The following is a 20,700-nucleotide window of genomic DNA, read 5'->3' as shown; positions in this document are numbered from 1 at the left end:
TACCTACTTGAACTCTAAAGCCAGCTTTTGCATTGCCATTTTTTTTTTTAATAAATGCTTAATTTTATCTTTTGTGACTCAAAATGTTTTTAATTTATATGACAAGCTTAAGGGTTAATTTATATTAGGCCGGGCAGTGCCGTGCCGTGTCAAGGCTTTTACGAAATTCTAAAGACGAGCGTCGTTTGTGGCCCGGACGAGCCACGGATCAAGCACTGTGTAATATAAACTGCTTCATACAAAATGTATGTGTAACGTTTCACATCCGTGCCCCGTACGAGCCACGTACACGGCACGCCCCGGACACGGCCCGGCCTAATATAATTCATCCCTAAGTTCAAATACCTACACACCGTATTCTTTGTAATTTAGCTACATTGATGATAAAATATAATAGTCATATGTATGTATGTTTGCTACAATTTTTGTTGTCCCATAAACAGTTAGACTGAAAATCTAAGCAATAAGACATTATTTTGCTATTTACAGGAATAATAGATAGATAAACTACTACGCATCAATGTAATCCGATTACCTTCCTGAATGACTCATCTATTGAAAGAGTGAAAACCGCATAAAAATCCGTTCAGTAGTTTTAGAGTAAAACGCCAACAGACACCAACTTATGTAATTAGTCTGTTATTTATCGAATACTGCTAGAGAATATAAAAAAAATGTTTCATTAATTTAAGTTTTCTGATAATTAAATATATTTTTGATATGATTTGATGTTTTTCATTTTGATTTTACTTCTATAACCGTTACGGTAAGATATTCTTAAGTAGATTTAAAGGACGGCGACCGCTGGCTGTCGTGTCAGCCGAAAGACATCCACTACGCGACAAAGGCCTCTCCCGAGGTTCGCTACCTACTTTGCTCGATCTTCGGTTACCCGTATCTAATGCTTCCCGGTGATTTTGGCCTCGGCCCGGATCGTCAGTTTCTGGCCTCGGCTCGGATCGTCAGTTTCTGGCTTTCCGGGAGAGTACTACATAAAGATATGGAAATATTTTGTGGTCCAAAATATGCACCCTTATCTATCTGACATTTTTAGCAAACTGAAATGATTGCTTTCCCTTCGAACACTAATAAATAGGCCTGCCTGCTACAGCCGGAATGACTTTCTGAATTTCAGATTCTTATAAAGTCTGAAAATTGTAAGGTGAATTTGTAATTTTTATATAATTTCATGAAGGCTATTATTCCAACTCGAACTGTATGAATTTGAAAAAATCTCGTATACACGAAACAATTTCGCCGACTTTTAGAGATACGCTATTTCTTTTACTCTAACATCTTAACCGTTATTGCCATCCTTCTCTCTTCTGACAGCAACATCTTGACAGTTGACTGCTTTTGCAGACTTTGTTTTGTGTAACAGAGTCATATCCCAGATGTCATAAATTGGGGACGGGGACTCTGCGGCGAGCCCAAAATTGTGTTTTAAAATAACATAAAAATATTATAAAACCATGTCTTACAAAACAGATTTGAAGCAATTAATAAAACCATATTACTGGTTTAACATTCTGTTAAGTTTATCTTACGTTACGTGTAAGCGTACGGGTTATATTTGTAACTTTTTATTTCCAAGTGCCGACTGTGAGCTAGACAGCCGAGAAACGGAAATCCTATTTTTCTTGATTATAGTCGTTATGTTAAGGACTAGGAAGGCGGGAAGCGTGACCATGGTGAATTATCTTTCGTCTTCTTTCGTTTATACGAAGATTGCTAACTTAATTCTATGGTTTTATGCTGATATTAGGTAAGTGATCCTATTTGCCTATTTTTTCAATTAAAACTTATTTATATTTAACTGTAACCAGTTTTGAGCGGTATTCTGGATTATTTGAACTAGATTTTTGTAACTAGAGCCTAAAACTGACCTTTTTTGTAACTTTACACTTATATTTCACCAAATATCAATTCACTTTTGCTAAATGCATTAATTCTTTGGTTCATAAGTACAAAAGATATTTATATTATCAGTAACCTAAGAAGACTTGTCACCTTACTTATTACATATTTATCACCTGTAATTATCACCTTTGTGTTAATAAGACTTGTTATTGTTTACTTCATAATAAACCTAATTAAAGTGTGCAGGCATAATGTTCAAATGTCAATGTTCAGGCCAAATAACTGTGCAATTCTCTTGCAAGTTACCTACCTATTCCTATACCTACCTCCAGTTAGACAAAACTAATTACTTATCCATTCATAATATGAGTAAAGACTAACTGATTCTAATCAATAGACCAACAAAATTAATTCATTACACCTTCATAATCAAAACAAACCCACTTCTTTCAGATACGGTCTACCATATGGAGCCATCCTCATCCTTTCCGCCCTTCTACTCCCGGAACCAACATATATGGGCCCAGAACACGTCACCTACTTCCGAGGCCCCCAAGTCCTAGAAGACGAGCTCAAACACCACAAGAATACTACGTGGATAGTCTGCCTGTATGCGGCTTGGCATCCAGCTTGTGTTAACTTTGCACCGGTGTTTGCGGAGCTGTCGGCGAGTTACGGGCTGGATAACTTGAAGTTTGGGAAGCTTGACGTTGGAAGGTAATTTATGAGTCTGTGTAGGATTTTGTTAAATATGTAAGGGTTAGTTGGCAGTCTTATTTGATGTAGCTGAGTACCAGTATGCCATATGGATTTTTACTTATCTGAACCTTCAACTATTAAAGATACATACAATCATGCCAAACCATGACTGACCTCATACTCTGAACATTAACTTGCAAAAAAATTATCAATTCCTTTTAAAATGATTCCTCTAAAACTGAACATGAATTACGCTATTTTCAACTCTTATAATAAATAAATAAAATAAAATAAAAAGCCTTTATTGTTGAATCTGATACAGAATGTTTACAATCTTTATAACTACAGTCCGCAATTATTCAACTTGTCTTACGACAAAGGCCTCCTCCAGAGTTTTCCATTCCGTTCTATTTTTGGCTGTACGACTCCATGTAGGGCCCTCCACTCCTTTGAGGTCATCCTCCCATCTTTTGGTTGGTCTGCCTCTGCTTCTCCTGCCGTCTAGCGGGCACCACTCGGTTACCAGCCTAGTCCATTTTTCCTGTTTTTCTCTTGCCATGTGTCCTACCATTTTCAACTCTTATATGTTATCTAAATTCCTTACACTTACGCCACCGACTGATATCAAATAAAGGTTTCTGGGCTCCTACAATGTTCCATGACGACAAAATGTTTGGCGAGATCTTAATAGACCTCCTCCTCCTTACTCTACATCCCAAAGTTGTCTGCAACAGGAGACTGCCATTATCTCACCTAAAAACCAATCTCTTTGTCATCAGGTACCCAGAATCAGCCACAAAGTACCGAGTACAGGACGGTCCGACCAGCAGACAGCTACCCACCGTGCTAGTCCTAGCAGACGGACAGGAGAAGATGAGGAGGCCACAGGCTGACCACACTGGGAAGCTGCAGAAGTAAGTATTTTGTTCTTTATTTACTCCTCATACCACCAGATACCCAGAATCAGCCACAAAGTACCGCGACCAGGACGGTCCGACCAGCAGACAGCTGCCCACCGTGCTAGTCCTGGCAGACGGACAGGAGAAGATGAGGAGGCCACAGGCTGACCACACTGGGAAGCTGCAGAAGTAAGTATTTTGTTCTTTATCTACTCTACATACCACCAGATATGTAGAATCAGCCACAAAGTACCGAGTACAAGACGGTCCGACCAGTAGACAGCTGCCCACCGTGCTGGTGCTGGCAGACGGACAGGAGAAGATGAGGAGGCCACAGGCTGACCACACTGGGAAGCTGCAGAAGTAAGTATTTTGTTCTTTATCTACTCTACATACCACCAGATATGTAGAATCAGCCACAAAGTACCGAGTACAGGACGGTCCGACCAGCAGACAGCTACCCACCGTGCTAGTCTTAGCAGACGGACAGGAGAAGATGAGGAGGCCACAGGCTGACCACACTGGGAAGCTGCAGAAGTAAGTATTTTGTTCTTTATTTACTCCTGAGATCACCAGATACCCAGATTCAGCCACAAAGTACCGCTTCCAGGACGCTCCGACCAGTAGATAGCTGCAGAAGTAAGATTTTTAACCTGATGTTAAAAAGGGGTGTTATAAGTTCGGCTGCTCTGTATGTCTGTCTGTGGCACCGTTAGCGTGAAAGTATAGCCCTTGTATTTTTTCTAATTTCTTAAATGAGAGCTTTTTGCTGTCAATATCTTTTCTTTTTATTTAATATACTTTACTTAGCTTCGTAATCACCATACGTTTTACTGTGTAACTGCAAAGTTAAGACCTCTTCTGAGTTTGTTTGAATGCACGGAATACACTGAATTCGAGAACTACTGGTACAATGTCCATTTGAACACACAAATCTCAGGAACTACTTGTCCAACTTGAAAGTTCTTCCACCTTATATACTACTTTTTTATCCAGATACGCGAAGTGGTTCTACAAAACACCGGTGAAACCGCTGGACAGTAGAAACTTTCTAAAAAGAAGTTTAAGTTAGAATATATCTAAATATATCTGGATATTATCCATATTTATATCCAACCAAATTTCTTGTTGGACATCTAGGATTTAATATGTTGCAAACTAGAAGAGCCTATGACCAGCTGAGCATCATGCTTAAAATATGTAGAGGGATAACAGATGCCCCTGATCTGCACAATGAGCTGATTCGTCTCTACGTCCCTAATAAGTACCTCCGAGGTCGAAAACACCGTCTACTTGCCGCACCTACAAGTCGCACAGTGGCCCGCGCGTCATCACCGGTTCCCCGTGCTCTAGCTATGCTCAACGACCTCATGGAAGCTGAACAGAACTGTGATTTATTCGCTGATGATTTTAAAATAATAATGTGTTTTTGTCTCAGCCTCTGTGAACGTGTTTAATTTGTGTAGTCTAATTTAAATTGTATATTTACTTTTTGTTGTGTTTTTGATATTTTATTCTGTAATATTATTAAGTTTTATTTTTATTATTTTATAACAATATGTTCTTTTGTTTTTCTTCTCGTTTATGTTAATGTAATTGGTGTGTAAACCGTTTTAACATAATAAATAAATAAATAAACTTCTACCTACTCAAAACATAAATTTATTTCAATTTCAGATTCCTTTTCTCAAAAGACAACGTAAAAGCAGCATTTGACCTCGACGGCATTTATCAAGAATGCAAGAAGAAACTGGCCAACGCTAAGAACGTTAAAAAAGATGAGTAGTACAATATAACGGTAGGATAATAGTTATTTATTGTAGTAGACACCTTAGAGCATATGACCAACTGGAGACGCCAATGCCGTTAGACGTGTGAGAATAAGGGTCCGTTCAAACAGACCGGCTCGGAGAGCATCGGCGCGCATTATTCTTTTCACACAGACCGGAGCCGATCGGCTGCGCGAGCATTAAAGAGCATGCAATCGGTGCTGAACGTCAAGAAAAAGTACGCGACCGGAGCCGGTCGGCTCCTCTTATTATTTCACACAGAGCGCCTTCGAGCATTCTTAATGACAAAAGCAGTGCACATCTACAAAAATACTAAGTACTCGATTTTCAACGTGTTAAGAATTTGCTTATACCTATGACCAGCGGAGATGTCATAACACAATATCTCCTAAGAAAGTAGCGCGACAACATGCGGGGCGAGGGGGACGAACGTTAATGGCTCCGCCCATTATTCAAACTCGGCTGCAAGACAGCACTTTTGGAAAGTCAAGAATTTACAAAAGACAGTCCTCAAAACGCCCGCCCTTCAACACTTCCTATGTGTTTTTGCTGGGAAGAATTGGCGCAACGAACTCCCCAGCAACACATGTCTGTCCGAAAGTTAGAAGGACCTTAAACATTGTTTGATATATAAATTTGTATACAATCACCAATCAATCAAGACCAATCTCTGACAGATTGGTTTTGATTCGCCAAGGAACCCGAACGCCTCGTTAGTTGTAGTAAGTGATCCCGGCTACCGCACGTTGCTTGACCTACAAGAAGGCGCCTGACCTACCTGCCTTATGGCATCTCTGCTATCTTTCCTTCATCCGAATGTATGATTGAGCTGTCACTATTTCTTTGCCTCGCATTGAGACTTGGCGGTTCCAGTTGGTTCAATGCTCTAAGCGTAGAATTTATATTTAGGTAGAAAGCAACACCGCTGTTTTATTTTACAAATAATTTACAGACAGCTGCATTAAATATTATAAAGGCGCGTACGCACGTACGAACACGAACATAGCGAACACAAACACCAGACCCGAACATTTGGTTCGTACGTATGGACGGCATATTCGAACACGAACGCAAACATAGTTCGAGTCGAGTTCGCGAACAACAGTCGTGAACTCTATCTTAGTAGGTAGCCATGACGCCGTTGGAAGTGCTCGATTGTGAAGTCATTAAAGTGCTTCGAACACCGTCCATACAGAACACACTACAAGGATCGCCGCGAACATGTTTGACGAACAGAGTGTTCGATGTTCGATAGTGGTACGCACGTGCGAACCAAGTTGTTGCATATCATGTAACGCAACAAATTTGTTCGTGCGTGCGTACGCGGCTTAAGAGAGAAATATAAATAAGGTTTTTCTACTTATGGGGTGTATCGTACCTAATCAAATTAAATGCGTTAATATACCGGTTAATACACGTTGATTAGCACAAAGAAAAAGAAATTATTTTTTCAAACAAAGTAAATAGGATAAAAATGTGCGAGAATTAGAACATCATATAAGATTCAGTCATTACAAACAACGGAAAATCTCCCTTGAAAACTGACAAGCTGTCAACTGGTCAAAACATTCGATACTCCTAACTTTATCGCTGCTTTACACATGATGTTGTAAATTATGAAAACGAAAAATGACTCCTGTGGTTAAACCACTGAATGGATTAGGTTATTTTTTTTACAATTCGCCATAGAATATCATAAAGTATATGCGATAGGATTTAATGTGATTAGGTACGACACACCCGATATACTCATTCATATTTTATTTAATATTATATTGTCTTTGTTTTTCTAATTTAAGATTTGTGTGTTAAATGTACCAAACAAATTATTTATTAAGTTAAAAGATGAAGGATCTGATAATAATAGTCAATTTTTAACTAACATTTAAATTTAGCATTTTTCACAAATACAAGCTGTTGATTTGCATCCGTGCCATATTCAAGGACGTAATTATGCTATTGATTCTAAACCCAAATGAACAAACAAATTGGTACGTAATTTTTTCGGAAATCCGTCAATGTCACCTAGCCGTATTTAAACTCGTCGTGTGTGTTACTGGCCTTAAAACCGTGCTGCGCCCTCACACAAACACAAAGCATACGCAACGATCATGAAATTGGGTTACTTCTGAAATACTACGACATTACAATGACAAAAAAAGCAGCGCATATTAGCTATTTCTTATCTACTGTAATTCCAATCGATTATTTACGTATTTTATGTCCTCCTCCTGAAATATTGCACAAATGCAAACCAACACCGACAAGTTTGCAATATACATAGTTTTTCTTTTATTTATACATGTTTTTTTAAGAGTAAGCCTTATAGGTTTTTAGGTAGCTAAAAATGAAGTATTTTATGTGTTCAAATCAGTGTAACTAGTCTGTAAATAAAATTATGACACGCTTTTATTTTTGTCTTATTTATTATGCCCTAATCTCAGGAACTACTGGTCCGACTAGAAATTACGACCCTTTTTGTAGGAGAAATAATCGGGCCGATTTTTTGTAGGACGTTCTAAAGGCTCTGAAACGACTGAACCAATTTGGAAAATTCTATCACTGTTGGAAAGCTACACTCTTCCCAAGTAACATAGGTAATATTTTACCCCGGTACGGGCAGTAGTTACCCCGGAACGGTGAAACCGTAGTCGCAAGCTTGTGTAGGTTTTGAATAAAATACCAACTAAAAAATCTTAAATAACTTTAATGACTAGATAAAAACAATTTAATATTTTTCTAATTATATTAATTACTTTCTACATATAAAACGCTAATGGATTCTCAATATTATTACCTATTATAGCGAATGAAAGAATGTTTACTGATGTAGGTAAAGCAAACGAATTTCTCAACTCACCGTGACAAAGCAAAACAAAATTTTCTATGTAATAAGAAATACTAGATAATGTTTTACATACATACGTATATTTGCAATTTTGGTAAGACAGTACATACATATCGGGTGTGTCGTTCATAATCACATTAAATGAAATGCGTTAATATACTGGTTAATACATGTCGATTAACACAAAGAAAAAAAACTACATGTTTTTTTCTAACAAAGTAAATAACAAAGGTGTACAGTTATGTCGGTCGCCGTCGACGCTGGATGCAGGTCGCCTCCAACAGGTATCTGTGGAGATCTAAGGGGGAGGCCTATGTTCAGCAGTGGACGTCCTGTGCCTGAGATGATGATGATGATGAAATAGAATAAAAATGTGCGAAAAATAGAACACCATATACAAGTCAGTCATTACAAACAATTGAAAACTGACAGCTGTTAACTGGTCAAAACATTCGATACTCCTAACTTTATCTCCGCTTTACACATGATGTTGTAAATTGTAAAAACGAAAAATTACTCCTGTGGCTAAACCACTGAATGGATTAGTTTATTTTTTTTACAATTCGCCATAGAATATCATAAAGTATATGCGATAGGATATGATGTGATTGTGAACGAAACACCCTGCATATGTATTTCTTACGCAATTGTACATTGTCGGTAAACATCATAGGCTTAAGTTTATTTTGGACACTACAGTCTTTTCTTTGAGTTAGGAAGCGTTATTTTTTTACATTAAAAATAAGCGAGAATTTTCATTTAGAAATAATATTTCTGTATCGGGGGTATCGGGTTGCCCGGGTAACTGGGTTGAGGAGGTCACATAGGCAGTCGCTTCTTGTAAAGCACTGGTACTCAGCTGCATCCGGTTAAGCCGACCCCAACACAGTTGGGGTAAAGGCTTGGAGGATGATGAAATAATATTTATGTACGTACTTTTAATCCGGGTGCCACAGAGAAAGTCACATTTCATTTCAGGGACTCAAAGGCCTCCTAGATGAAATTATAGTCCATAATTTACCTTTGCATACATTGATATACAAAAACCTAAGATGCACAGTCTCAAATAAAAGTAACGCTCGAAAGTGTCCCCGAACACTAATTCTGTCTCTTTCTATAAGTACTTTAATGCAAGTTTAACTTTACGCGAATTGCTTAAAGTCGTTATTACAACGCACTGTAGTTAAAGCAATAAAATTTTACGACCGAAGTGGTCGGCTGGGACAAACAAAATGAGCGCACAATTTTGAATGTTGCGCTCATTTGGTGAGGACGTTTTTGAGACGTTGAGTGTGCATCTTGGGTTTTTTGTATATCAATGTTTGCATATGAGAAGATTTCATAATATGTGATGTCGCGAGTCCACAGCTAGCATGTGTTCGCGCAGCGGTTGCAGTTTCGCGGACATTTTACAAATGTTCGCACGCAATTTGTTTTGTTCGCACACCGGGGGAATATTGCTAGAGAGAAATTGTCTTAAAAGCTGCTAGTAGCATTACCTGAAAAACAAAAAATACTGAAAAAAGCATTTTTAGTTTAAAAGGCTCAGGCCTTAAAGGCTCAAAAAATAATGACGCAATTTGAAAAATTCTTTCACTGTTGACAAGCTACAGTCTTCCCGAGTAACCTAGGCTATATTTTATCCCGGTACGGGCAGTAGTTCCCACGGGACGCGAGTGATACTGCGAGAAAGCAGAGGATCGATTCTGCCAATTTTACTTAAGTGACATCCGATTGAGAACCAACTAAGTTTCAATCAAGCAAGACTTAATTACGATTGAAGCATACGTGGCATTCCGCAATTTTTTTGTTTTAAATGGACATTTTTATCCTTTTCTGTGATTCAATAATGAATCATATATATCGTCTGTAAATGATTTACGATTGCAACATTATTGTACAGCAGAATAACCTATAGACCAAATGGCAGACCGATGGCAATCCAATGAAATGTCATTGGAATACGATTGGTCTCATTTTAAGATCCTATTTTCACATTATTTACTTAGCTGAATTGAGCCCCTGGTCATATCATAAAACTAACTTACCTATAGTACAAACATTTCGAATATCATGTCCATGATATTCAGAAGCTTCAGGAACCTCGGTTTCGGTTCCTCACCCGCCTTACTGGTACGAGTCGCTGGCTTCTCTTTTCTCTTGTCGAGTTCTAGAAAAGTAATGTTTATTTATAGTGAGCTGGAAAATAGGTTGCTGTAGTTGGGGAGTTTGTTGCGCCACTTCTTCCCAGCAACAACACATAGGAAGTGGTGAAGGGCGGGCGTTTTGAGGGCTGTCTTTTGTAGATTTGACGTTCAAAAAGTGCTGATTTTCAGCCTACTTTAAATAAATGACTTTTGATTTTGTATAACTTTGGTACTCTGAAGTTAGCCATGTTTTATCAAAATTCGTTGATTATATTTTGCGTGAAAGAGTAACAAACATAGATACATATGTATCACAAATATTACAAACTTATTATAGACGCGAAAGTTTGTTTTTATAATGTTTGTTACTGATATTTATTTGTTATTTGATTTTCTTTGACGCAAAAAATTTATAAAACTTGACAGTTATGTAGATTAAGGATTAGGCTACTTTTCTGGGCGCTTAGTTCTTTCGGAAAGTATGCGAGACCATGGGTGGATAGATTTTGATGAAACTTTGCAATAATAGTCAAATTTTTTCCCATATACCTACGGTAAGTAGTATCCTCAGTACACAAACTTTGTCTTACATAAATATACCTTGATATTTCTCTCCGAGTCCTCGCTGGGCTCTCTCGATGACCAGCACCTGTTCTTCAGTGAGCACGGCCGAGGCGTCCAGGAACACTTGTATGCTGTACTCTGAGATGTAGTGGGACCAGTGACCGAATATGCCTATACCTGGAACATAATAAAGAGGAAAAATTTTATATAATCTAAAGGCTCTGATACTACTGGACCAATTTCAAAAATTCTTTCACTGTTAGAAAGCTAGTCATCTTGGATTAAGATAGACTTTAGTATTTTCCCCAATTCCACAGGATGCGGGTGAAACCATAGGAATTCGGCTACTCAAACATACAGACAGAATTCTGTTGCTAAGGAGTTTGTTCCACCATTTCTTCTACCCAGCAATAACACATAGGAAATGGTGCCGGGCAGCCACTTTGGGGAATATCTTTTATAAAATCTACCTTTGTAAAGTGCTGTTTTTCAACCTACTTTGAATAAATAACTGCAAGTATTTTAATGTATAGTTTGATTCATGATATACTTACCAATAGGTCTAGGGAAGTCCGATGGTATATGCACCATGTCAGGACCGCAGGTCACTGAGCTGAAGTTGTTCTTATCTACCTCATAGCTTGGCCTGGAAGCAATACAGTTGTATATTTTAATACTGACTTGATAACAGATAGTAGATGAATCTTCTTCTGACAAAATAGCTCTCCATATGAGTTGGCACTTGACTAAAGGTAAACAAATCAATGTAAATACAATAATAACAATGACTTAATCAACTGAATCGTTATTTTAAGTAGTAGTTTGTTTAATATGTTTTTGTGTAACATCCTATCAAGATTACCTTTGGTTAAGTGCCTTCTCAAATTGAATTTAAATAGCAGATACCAACTGTTTTCAATACTTAGTTACTATATGCATATGACAACTGTGACCTCTAATTTTCATGGATAATTAATTGTAATAGATGAGGCATCACGCTATTTTATATGCTTATTTTTGTTAATTATTATAAACAGGGTAATTTTTAAGACACTTGGGGCACTGGCAATATATGTACCAACAGTTCCCAATAAATGAGAAGTTACGTTTTCCAATTACAAACGATTTTGATTAATTAAAATCAAAACATAACCTCGTGATACCGATGAAGGAAACCTAACAAAAAACATATAAAATGACTATTTTACATGACGTACCTTACAGTATCTGATACATAAAGGTCCGCATCACCAGATAAAGACGTTAATTCAACAAGCAAAGGTCCTGTATGGCCTAATTGCCAATATGAAAAGTTTCCCGCACCTACAGCGCCGATTACCGTGTCTAAAAGGATTTTATCTGTCTCTATCTGCACATAGCCGGAGAGCAAAGACGATAAAGTCGATGTGCATATAATTCCTAACAAAACTATGATGAATTCCCTTCGCATTTCTGTAAATTCGTAAATATTTTTGTTGCGAAAACCGAAATCCTACGGGATTCACTCACTGTCAAATTGACGTGCGAAAATTTTGTTTGCTGTCATTTTGACAGCGGCAGTGACACATGTTGCACCGTTCAGAAATAACAATAAAATATGTAAAGCGTTTATCTAAAAGAGTATCGTTAATAGATAAAGATACCTATAAAATCAAAAGCCGTAGGTAACATAAGTTTTTATCAATATTGGTACATAAATCACCTAACCATTGAAGGTTTTGTTTGAGACGGTATGGCGCCGTGCGTTAACGTCAGAATAATATACTTAATTCTTTCAGTGATCTTCAGAAATTACAGAAGTAAAGGTACGTATGAAAACAAGTTTAGTTTGGTCGTTGATACTTATTGAATAACCATAACTACATCATAACTCACTTGGCTTTTATCTACCGACTTTGAAAAGGGAGGTCTTTTTGATCTTGTACATTTGGCTGAACCTATTTGGATGCGGTTTTCAGCGTAGTATTAATCAGACATAGGACAAGGTTTTAGATACCTACCTATATTATTGAAGATGCTTTATATTTTACGATCCTAAGTACCACAAAGAAGAGAAATATTTACAAAATGATACACAGAGCGGATTTGCTACATAGTAAGTATTAAGATATAAAATAAAACAAACTGATAGCTTTGTTTGTGTTCACAGATAATGTATGTTATTATTTTACAATGACGCTGAAAACAAGTCAGTTATCAAACCTTCTTTATCCGTTGTTCTAGATATTTCGACCACCAAAGTTTCAAAACATAATATTTTTTAATTAAATTAAATATTATTAATTTGGACAATGGAATATTTTTGAGTTTACTCTAGATTTTTTTTCTCTGCCTAGCCTTGTCTCTAACTATATCGGGCTCAGCTTGCAGTCTAAATGGATGCAGCTGAGTACCAGTGTGCCACATGAGGCGATTGCCTATGTGACCTCTTCAACCTAGTTATTCAGACAACCCGATACCTTTTGGTAAAACTGGTTGTCAGACTTTCTGGCTCATGACTGACTACCCGTAACGACTGCCAAAGTTGTTGAAAATGACAGGTATCCACCAAGTTAACGCGCCTCCCGTTAAATGTTGAAAGTTGTTTGTAATCATGAGAAGTAGAATCACGTATTTAAGTATCAGTCACTAAATACCAGTCACCCTTAAACAGGGCTTAGAAAAATGACTCATTTCAGTTATTGTTTGTTCAAAAATACTAAAATACTCATGCTTGACAGGAAACTTACTATCCTCTTATCATTTTCAATGGAAACCTCGCAAAGATAACCGGTACTTTATCTTCAAACTAGCTGTTTCTTTCGGTTTCACTCATCATCATCATGATCTCAGCCATAGGACATCCACTGCTGAACATAGGCCTCCCCCTTAGATCTCCACAGATACCTGTTGGAGGCGACCTGCATCCAGCGTCGACGGCGACCTTTATAAGGTCGTCTGTCCACCTTGTTGGTGGACGTCCTACGCTGCGCTTGCTAGTCCGTGGTCTCCACTCCAGCACTTCGGTTTCACCCGCATCCCGTGGGGACTACTGCCCGTACCGGGATAAAACATAGCCTATGTTACTCGGGAAGAGTGTAACTTTCAAACAGTGAAAGAATTTTTCAAATCGGTTCACTATTTCAGAGCGTTGAGGGTGGATAAAAACAAAAAAATCATCATCTCCCTAGCCTTTTCCCAACTATGTTGGTGTCGGCTTCCAATCTAACCGGATGCTGCTGAGTACCAGTGTGCCACAAGAAGCGACTGTCCCATCTGTGCTTCTCAACCCAGTTACCCGGGCAATCCAATATCCCTTGGTAAGACTTTTTGCCAGACTTACGTACTGGCTTCTGACTACCCGTAACGACTGTCAAAGATGTTGAAATGACAGACAAACAAAAAAACGTTTCCTCTTTATTATATTAGTATAGTTGTATGAAACAGCAAATAAAATGCTTGATAAGTCACATAAAGATATCTATCTTTATGATAACCGTTAATGACGTAATTTGTTATGAATTAAACAAACAAAAACTGTTATTTGAAGAATTTTCAGTTTCCTGTGACTTTACTCGATGACTGGAGGTGCTCGTGGCTAATTACCAGCCCCACATGTCAAATAATGTCGATCTATCATAAGGTTAAACAACGCTGGGGTGCGAGATTGCTCGCGCGACTTACCGCGGCGCTGGTACATAAAGGGCTTAAGAAGGAACATGGTGGGTTTAGTCAGTAGGAGTCTGACATTCCCGAGCGCTGCACCCACAGCGGGAGCCGTCATTTGACGATTTTGCATAAAAAAAGGTTAAGCAACGTTGGGTGCGGTCGATCCGTGGATGTGTGGTTTCCGGACGAAAGACAGGTGCCCTCTCAAGCCGTATTCTTACTTAAAATGTAAAGAAAGTTACTATTATTGCTGTAACGGGATAGCTGTATCAATTTTAATGGAACTTGGAATCTAGCTAGAGTTAGATTGGAACCTAACCCAGGTTCAGATAGAGACCCATAAGATAGACTAGTCATGAACAAGCATCTCATCTGCCTAGCCTTTTCCGGATTATGCTAGCGTCGGCTTCCAGTCTAACCGGATGCAGCTAAGTACCAGTGTGCCACAAGGAGTGACTGCCTATCTGACCTCAACCCAGTTACCCGGGCAACCTAACACCCCTTGTTAAGACTATAGATATAGAGGTATGGGATGTATGCGAAATAGACAAACTAATAAATAATAGTTTAAAAAAACTAAAAAACACGCTTTTTATAGAAAACCGAACTAAAAAATACAAAATAAATTTTAATGAATTTCAATTAAGAAAATAGTGTTAAAAATTTCAATGAATATAAATTAATAATATAATAAAAAAAGCGTGGGGTGCATGGTGTCAATAGTTATAAATATTTTATTGACAGATATGAGTAGAGTGATTTTCATTTCGATAATGTCTTAAAAAGCACCCCACGCTTTTTTTATTATATTATTAATTTATATTCATTGAAATTTTTAACACTATTTTCTTAATTGAAATTCATTAAAATTTATTTTGTATTTTTTAGTTCGGTTTTCTATAAAAAGCGTGTTTTTTAGTTTTTTTAAACTATTATTTATTTTCTACTTTTTAGTTTGGATTATTTATAATAGCTTTTTAATTTTAAACTATTGCACGACTCATGATGCGAAGCATCAGAGAGTGCTTTACGAGCGAAAAAATTCTAGAAAATTTTAATTAATTTTCTTACCTTATCGACTATAGATGAAAATTATATTTAAATTAACAAAAATCATATTTTGAAAATTTATTTACAGCTTTTTGTGATACGAATAGTTGTCACTATCCATATTACTGGAAAGTTCTCATCAATACAAAGAATATAAGCCCAAATACGAGGTATTTCACATATTCAGTTGTCGAGTTCCCTCGACCTTCTCTGATCTCAATCATCAGGTCAAATCCAAACCTTCGCTGTTGCAAAGTTCTCGTCAATACAAATAATATGAGCCCAAACACGAGGTACTTTACACATTCTGTTGTCGAGTTCCCTCGACCCTCTCTGGTCTCCAGCATCAGATCAACTCCAAACCTTCACTGTTGCAAAGGTCTTGCCAATACAAATAATATGAGCCCAAACACGAGGTACTTTACACATTCTGTTGTCGAGTTCCCTCGACCCTCTCTGGTCTCCAGCATCAGGTCAACTCCAAACCTTCACTGTTGAATAGTGTTTTTAAGCATACACCTGAGTGTCAAGTTTTTACCCTATGTATGCCTACAACTTTCGAAGGTTGCCCTCGATTTCTCAGGGTTTCCATCATCAGATCCTGACCTGATGACTATGGGACCAACTGGCAGAAATTCCGCGTCGAACAAAAAAGAATCACGTAAATCGGCCTATAAACCTCGGAGTAATCGATGTAAATACATAGAAAAAAAACATACCGGCCGAATTGAGAACCTCCTCCTTTTTGGGAAGTCGGTTAAAAATGGAATAATATTATCAAATTAGTGTATTGTCATCGGTCCTCAATATATCTACAAAGTTTGAACGAAATCTGGCCGTTTAAAGTGGGTTAAAATCGCGCCCAAAGAAGTCGGTTACAAACAAACATACAAACCTACAAACATACAAACATACAGGTGAAGCTAATAAAAAGCGTGTAAAAAATAATCGTACGATAAAAATACCTAATCTAAATACCTACCTAATTTCAGGAGATTAAAAAAACCAACAAAACAAAGTAATCATGTCAATGACGTTATGTCTGACAATAACAATATGCGTAATTGCGATTAGGTATACCTAAATTACAAATCATCATCTGCCTAGCCTTTTCCCAACTATGTTGGGGTCGGCTTCCCAGGCCCGCCGTAAGCGGGCGTGCAGCGCGTGCACCGCACGCGGGCGGCACGTCCTAGGGGGCGGCAAATCGAGCGACCTATCACGTAATATTTAAAAAATACAATATCTGTTTACCAATTATTTGATTTCAATATTTCCGAACACAGCAATAGCGCTAAGAATATAACTTACACTGCCGGTTTCAGTTACATCTGTTGATCATTTTCAAAATTAAAAATTATTAAAAAAGATTTAAGATCAACCATTAGCGTAGCGTGGGGGGAGAGAGCAAATGCCCTGGGCGGCACTATTTAGGGGGCGGCAAAATTAACCCATACGGCAAAATTAAACCATAATTACGTAATAAAAATATTTTTACTTAAAATAGATGACTAGATTAGCAATAAAATTTCAGAAAAAGCCGCCCTCGCTTTGGTCGTCCCCTATCAATTTTGACGGGTTCATCAAAAAAATTAGCGCTCGCTGCGCTCGCGCCTCCATGTGAGATATCGCAGTCAGTAGCGATTTTAGGGTAGGGCGCGGTTGGGCTACGGCCCAGGGCGCCGGATATAAGGGGCGGCGCAGGCGCCCCCAACCAATCCTTGATCAGATGTTACTCCTATTTTTGTTTTAAATTTCATCAAAGATTGCAACTTACAAGAACTGTACCCAAATGAATGGATAGCATCAGAGCCATCTTAACCAATGGTGCAGCGTGCGCGGATAACCCGGGCGCCGCGGGCTCAGGGGCACCGAAGCGAATTTGTGTTTAATTCCGCGTTAAATTTGAGAAATTCTCGATGAAACACTACTTTTATGTCCCAAAACTCAAAAATTTTCGCGCTCGCTGCGCTCGCGGTTTCCTTACTTAAACGCTTCAATTTTTTATCACATATAGCTACTTTTAATGTCCCAATACTCAAAAAAATTCGCGCTCCCTTCGCTCGCGGCTTCTTCACTTCACAGTCGCTTTTTTTTATATATGTTTAGGACTTTTAGTGATCCAAAACTCAAACATTTTCGGGCTTGCTTCACTTTACAGTTGTTTGTATTTTTCAACATTTTTTTTTTACACTAGCAAAAAGGGAGCATCGTTTTTAAGTTCTTTTATTAATAAGAAAGTAACTTCTAGTTTCCATATGAACTTTCTTATTTACGGTACTACTTTAAGTCCCAAAATTTTAATACATAGGCGCCATCATCAACAAAGAGTTATGTACGTTTGGACAAAATTTTAAGTAATTTTTGTTTTGAGTTCTAAAATATAACAAAAATTTCGCGCTCGCTTCGCTCGCGCAATCAGAAGACGTGTTCCAGTGTTTTTGCATTCATCAACCAGCAATACCTTATGTACGATTGGGCTACATTTTACGTAATTTTTGCTTCGACTTCATCATCCTCCGAGCCTTTTCCCAAACTATGTTGGGGTCGGCTTCCAGGCTAACCTTCTTTTTCTGTCTAATCAGTCTAATCTTTTTGTTTCGACTTGTTAACTATAAAAAAAATATTCGCGCTCGCTTCGCTCGCGCAATCGGTAACTACATGCGTCACTGTTTTTCGTATGGGTTTGAATTGCAGTTCGAGGGCGCCGTAGAAATCTCGCCTAGGGCGCTGGTAGAGTAAAAACCGGCACTGATCGCAATTTATCTTTGTTTAATTGTTGAGGCATTCAATTCTGAAAAATCATTTTTCGCTCACGACCGTTATAGCTTTTTGTTCACTTTGGCTTTTTATTATATGTTTACTTCATGAAAACTCTAAGGAAAAAATCGCCCTCGCTTCGCTCGCGGCTTCATGTACATTTGCACTTCATTTCTGTGCATATCTTACTTTTTGACTTTGCTTTGTTAATTTACAGTGGTTTTTATTTGTTTTGTGTCCTTAGACTAAAAAAATTTCGCGCTCGCTTCGCTCGCGCTTCCTTACATATCAAATATGTCTCATGCGTTAACTTTTTTAACGGAAAAAACCACCAAAAACCATTAATAACATATTTTACTGAAATTAAACATTGCTATATATATTTACGTTCGTTAGTTTAAGTTACCCATAATCTGTTCTAAGCACTTTGATATACAATATGTAGGTACCTACCCATTAATCACAATCTTTCAATATATGGGGGCCACTTGGGTAATGATTGCACTGCATTGATGCCCTAAGCAATTGCTTAGTCTGCTAATGGGCTAATCCAGGACTTCTTAGGTTACTCTAAGACTTAGAGCATTTCAAGTAAATAAAAAGTTATGTGTAATATATGTTATGTACCTATTGCAATATTTATGTATCCAGAAGGAAGTGCGTTTTTTGCAATCAGAGCGGTGCATGTACATATTTTTTTCTGTTGGAAAAGTAAGATGGATATGAATGGGCGGGGGGGTCCGGACCCCCTGGACCCCTATATATATTTTTTGACAAAACCCAGTATAATATGTAGTCGTAGGGCGGCATAATCGGTTTTGCACGCGGGCGAACAAACAGCTAGCGGCGGGCCTGCGGCTTCCAGTCTAACCGCATGCAGCTGAGTACCAGTGTGCCACAAGGAGCGACTGCCTATCTGATCTCCTCCACCCAGTTACCCGAGCAACCCGATGCAGCTTGGTAAGACTGGTTTTTAGGCTTGACAGAAAATAATCTAATCTATGCAAAAGAAAACGTTGTTATTAATGAAAAACAAATTACTATCCGGTTAGGCATAGTATTTATGAAAATACCTACGTAATGATGACATCAAATTATTTTTGTGAAAACATCCTTTTGTGATTGTATCTTTAAACTTAATTTAGGTACCTACACGCAAGGCATCAATCTGACTGGGCAAAGTTATCTGACTAGTTGTAGGTATGTACTATACTAAGTACCTAAGAGTATCCGTAATTAACTTCAATGAAATCAAATCTTATCTTCCACGTGTATTTAGATAACCAAATAATATTAAATTCATAAAAATAACACATTTTTATCGCGTAGAACAAGCTAAGGCAGAATAGAACCCAAGCTTACGCGTCGTAACAAAAAAAAAGCAAAAAAAAACGTTCAGAAACTTAAGAGCGTCTGGCTTTAACATTCCAATCCCGATTTTTTATCAAAATAACTGTCGGGACGAAGGATCGTAGTCCCACGCGAAGCTTATCTATCTCTTTCACACTTATAATCGTTTCCAATAATCTAACCATCTTTTTAACTTGCTAACAAGAGATAGAATTTTGACATTAGATTCATACAAGTAATGTGTCAAATTCCTATCTGTAGTAACCAAAATGAAAGATAGATAGGTTATCGGGAATGGTCGGCGGTAGGGTAAGAAAGAGAGGTAAAGAAATAAAAATAAAACGAGTCAGCTGTTAACCCACATCCTGGCAGGTTTCACAGCTGTTAAATGTTGATATACAAACTTATTGTTTTAAGTTGGCATGATGTTCAAGCTACAGGCGAGTACCAAAGCACCTTTTCTAAGTTTGTATGTACTTTCTAGGTAGACTTTGGACACCAATGACTGACTCAAGATGAAGGAAAGTCTAAAATCAGCAACCCGCACTGAGCAAGCGTGGTGATTAACGCTCAATCCTTCTCCGTGTGAGAGGAGGCCGCAGCCCCAGCACTGGTGGGACTATAAAAAAGGCCGATGATGATAATGACGATGTTATAGAAATGTTTAAATATTCAGTAAAAATTAAGTTTAATATTTCACCGCGTTTCAAGTTATTGGAGGCCATAAAATGCGTAAAAAAGTTGAAATCAGCTGCCCTTCCTGTATGGCGGCCATGTTTAATCGAAATACAAAATGGATGCAGCTTTTGTTAAATTGTGAATCAAATGAGTAGCTTTTTAAATGAAAATGTACCAAAATACTTCTTTTTTATGTTAAATTGTGTATTTTAAGCCCTTGTATATTGAATTTGAATTTTCAAAGTGAAATAGTAGGTACCTAGCCTTTACAACATTATAAAACAACTGTTTTGTTTGTTGAGTGTTAATCATTACAATAACAAAACAATATTTCATAGGAGTCTTTTGCCTTAAGACTAGAGCTTATTTCAATACAAACCATGAAGTTTCTTGCCCGTTCTTCACCA

General features: G+C 37.8%; 2 protein-coding genes across 4 annotated transcripts; one reads left to right on the top strand and one right to left on the bottom strand.

Annotated features, from left to right (window-relative positions):
- Positions 1 to 1,395: 1,395 nt before the first annotated feature.
- LOC110383013 (thioredoxin-related transmembrane protein 2 homolog) lies at positions 1,396 to 7,660 on the top strand. 2 transcript variants are annotated; one of them, XM_064042961.1, is made up of 4 exons: positions 1,396 to 1,765; positions 2,314 to 2,577; positions 3,339 to 3,473; positions 5,136 to 7,660. In XM_064042961.1, exons 1-4 carry the CDS (start codon positions 1,473 to 1,475, stop codon positions 5,242 to 5,244), a joined length of 801 nt encoding a protein of 266 aa, XP_063899031.1. In that variant the 5' UTR covers positions 1,396 to 1,472; the 3' UTR covers positions 5,245 to 7,660. The 2 variants fall into 2 exon arrangements, 1 of the variants encoding a protein (XP_063899031.1); XR_010278010.1 differs by lacking the exons at positions 1,396 to 1,765; positions 2,314 to 2,577; positions 3,339 to 3,473 and adding an exon at positions 3,865 to 3,995 and having other exon boundaries at positions 5,136 to 5,275.
- Positions 7,661 to 8,204: 544 nt separating this feature from the next.
- On the bottom strand, positions 8,205 to 12,355 carry LOC110383015 (UPF0669 protein C6orf120 homolog). Of its 2 annotated transcripts, none has more exons than XR_010278011.1 (5): positions 12,025 to 12,355; positions 11,362 to 11,453; positions 10,834 to 10,984; positions 10,145 to 10,266; positions 8,205 to 9,595 (listed from the first exon to the last, which is right to left on the bottom strand). XR_010278011.1 is itself a non-coding variant. In XM_064042962.1 (5 exons), the coding sequence occupies exons 1-4, from the start codon at positions 12,255 to 12,257 to the stop codon at positions 10,145 to 10,147; spliced, it is 588 nt and encodes a 195-aa protein (XP_063899032.1). In that variant the 5' UTR covers positions 12,258 to 12,355; the 3' UTR covers positions 8,210 to 9,595. The 2 variants fall into 2 exon arrangements, 1 of the variants encoding a protein (XP_063899032.1); XM_064042962.1 differs by having other exon boundaries at positions 8,210 to 9,595; positions 10,844 to 10,984.
- Positions 12,356 to 20,700: the final 8,345 nt, after the last annotated feature.

The sequence above is a fragment of the Helicoverpa armigera genome, chromosome 30 (assembly GCF_030705265.1).
Source record: "Helicoverpa armigera isolate CAAS_96S chromosome 30, ASM3070526v1, whole genome shotgun sequence".
In the NCBI taxonomy this organism is placed as follows: domain Eukaryota; kingdom Metazoa; phylum Arthropoda; class Insecta; order Lepidoptera; family Noctuidae; genus Helicoverpa; species Helicoverpa armigera.
Note: the sequence above shows the minus strand (reverse complement) of the source record. Positions and strands in the feature narration are given on the sequence as shown.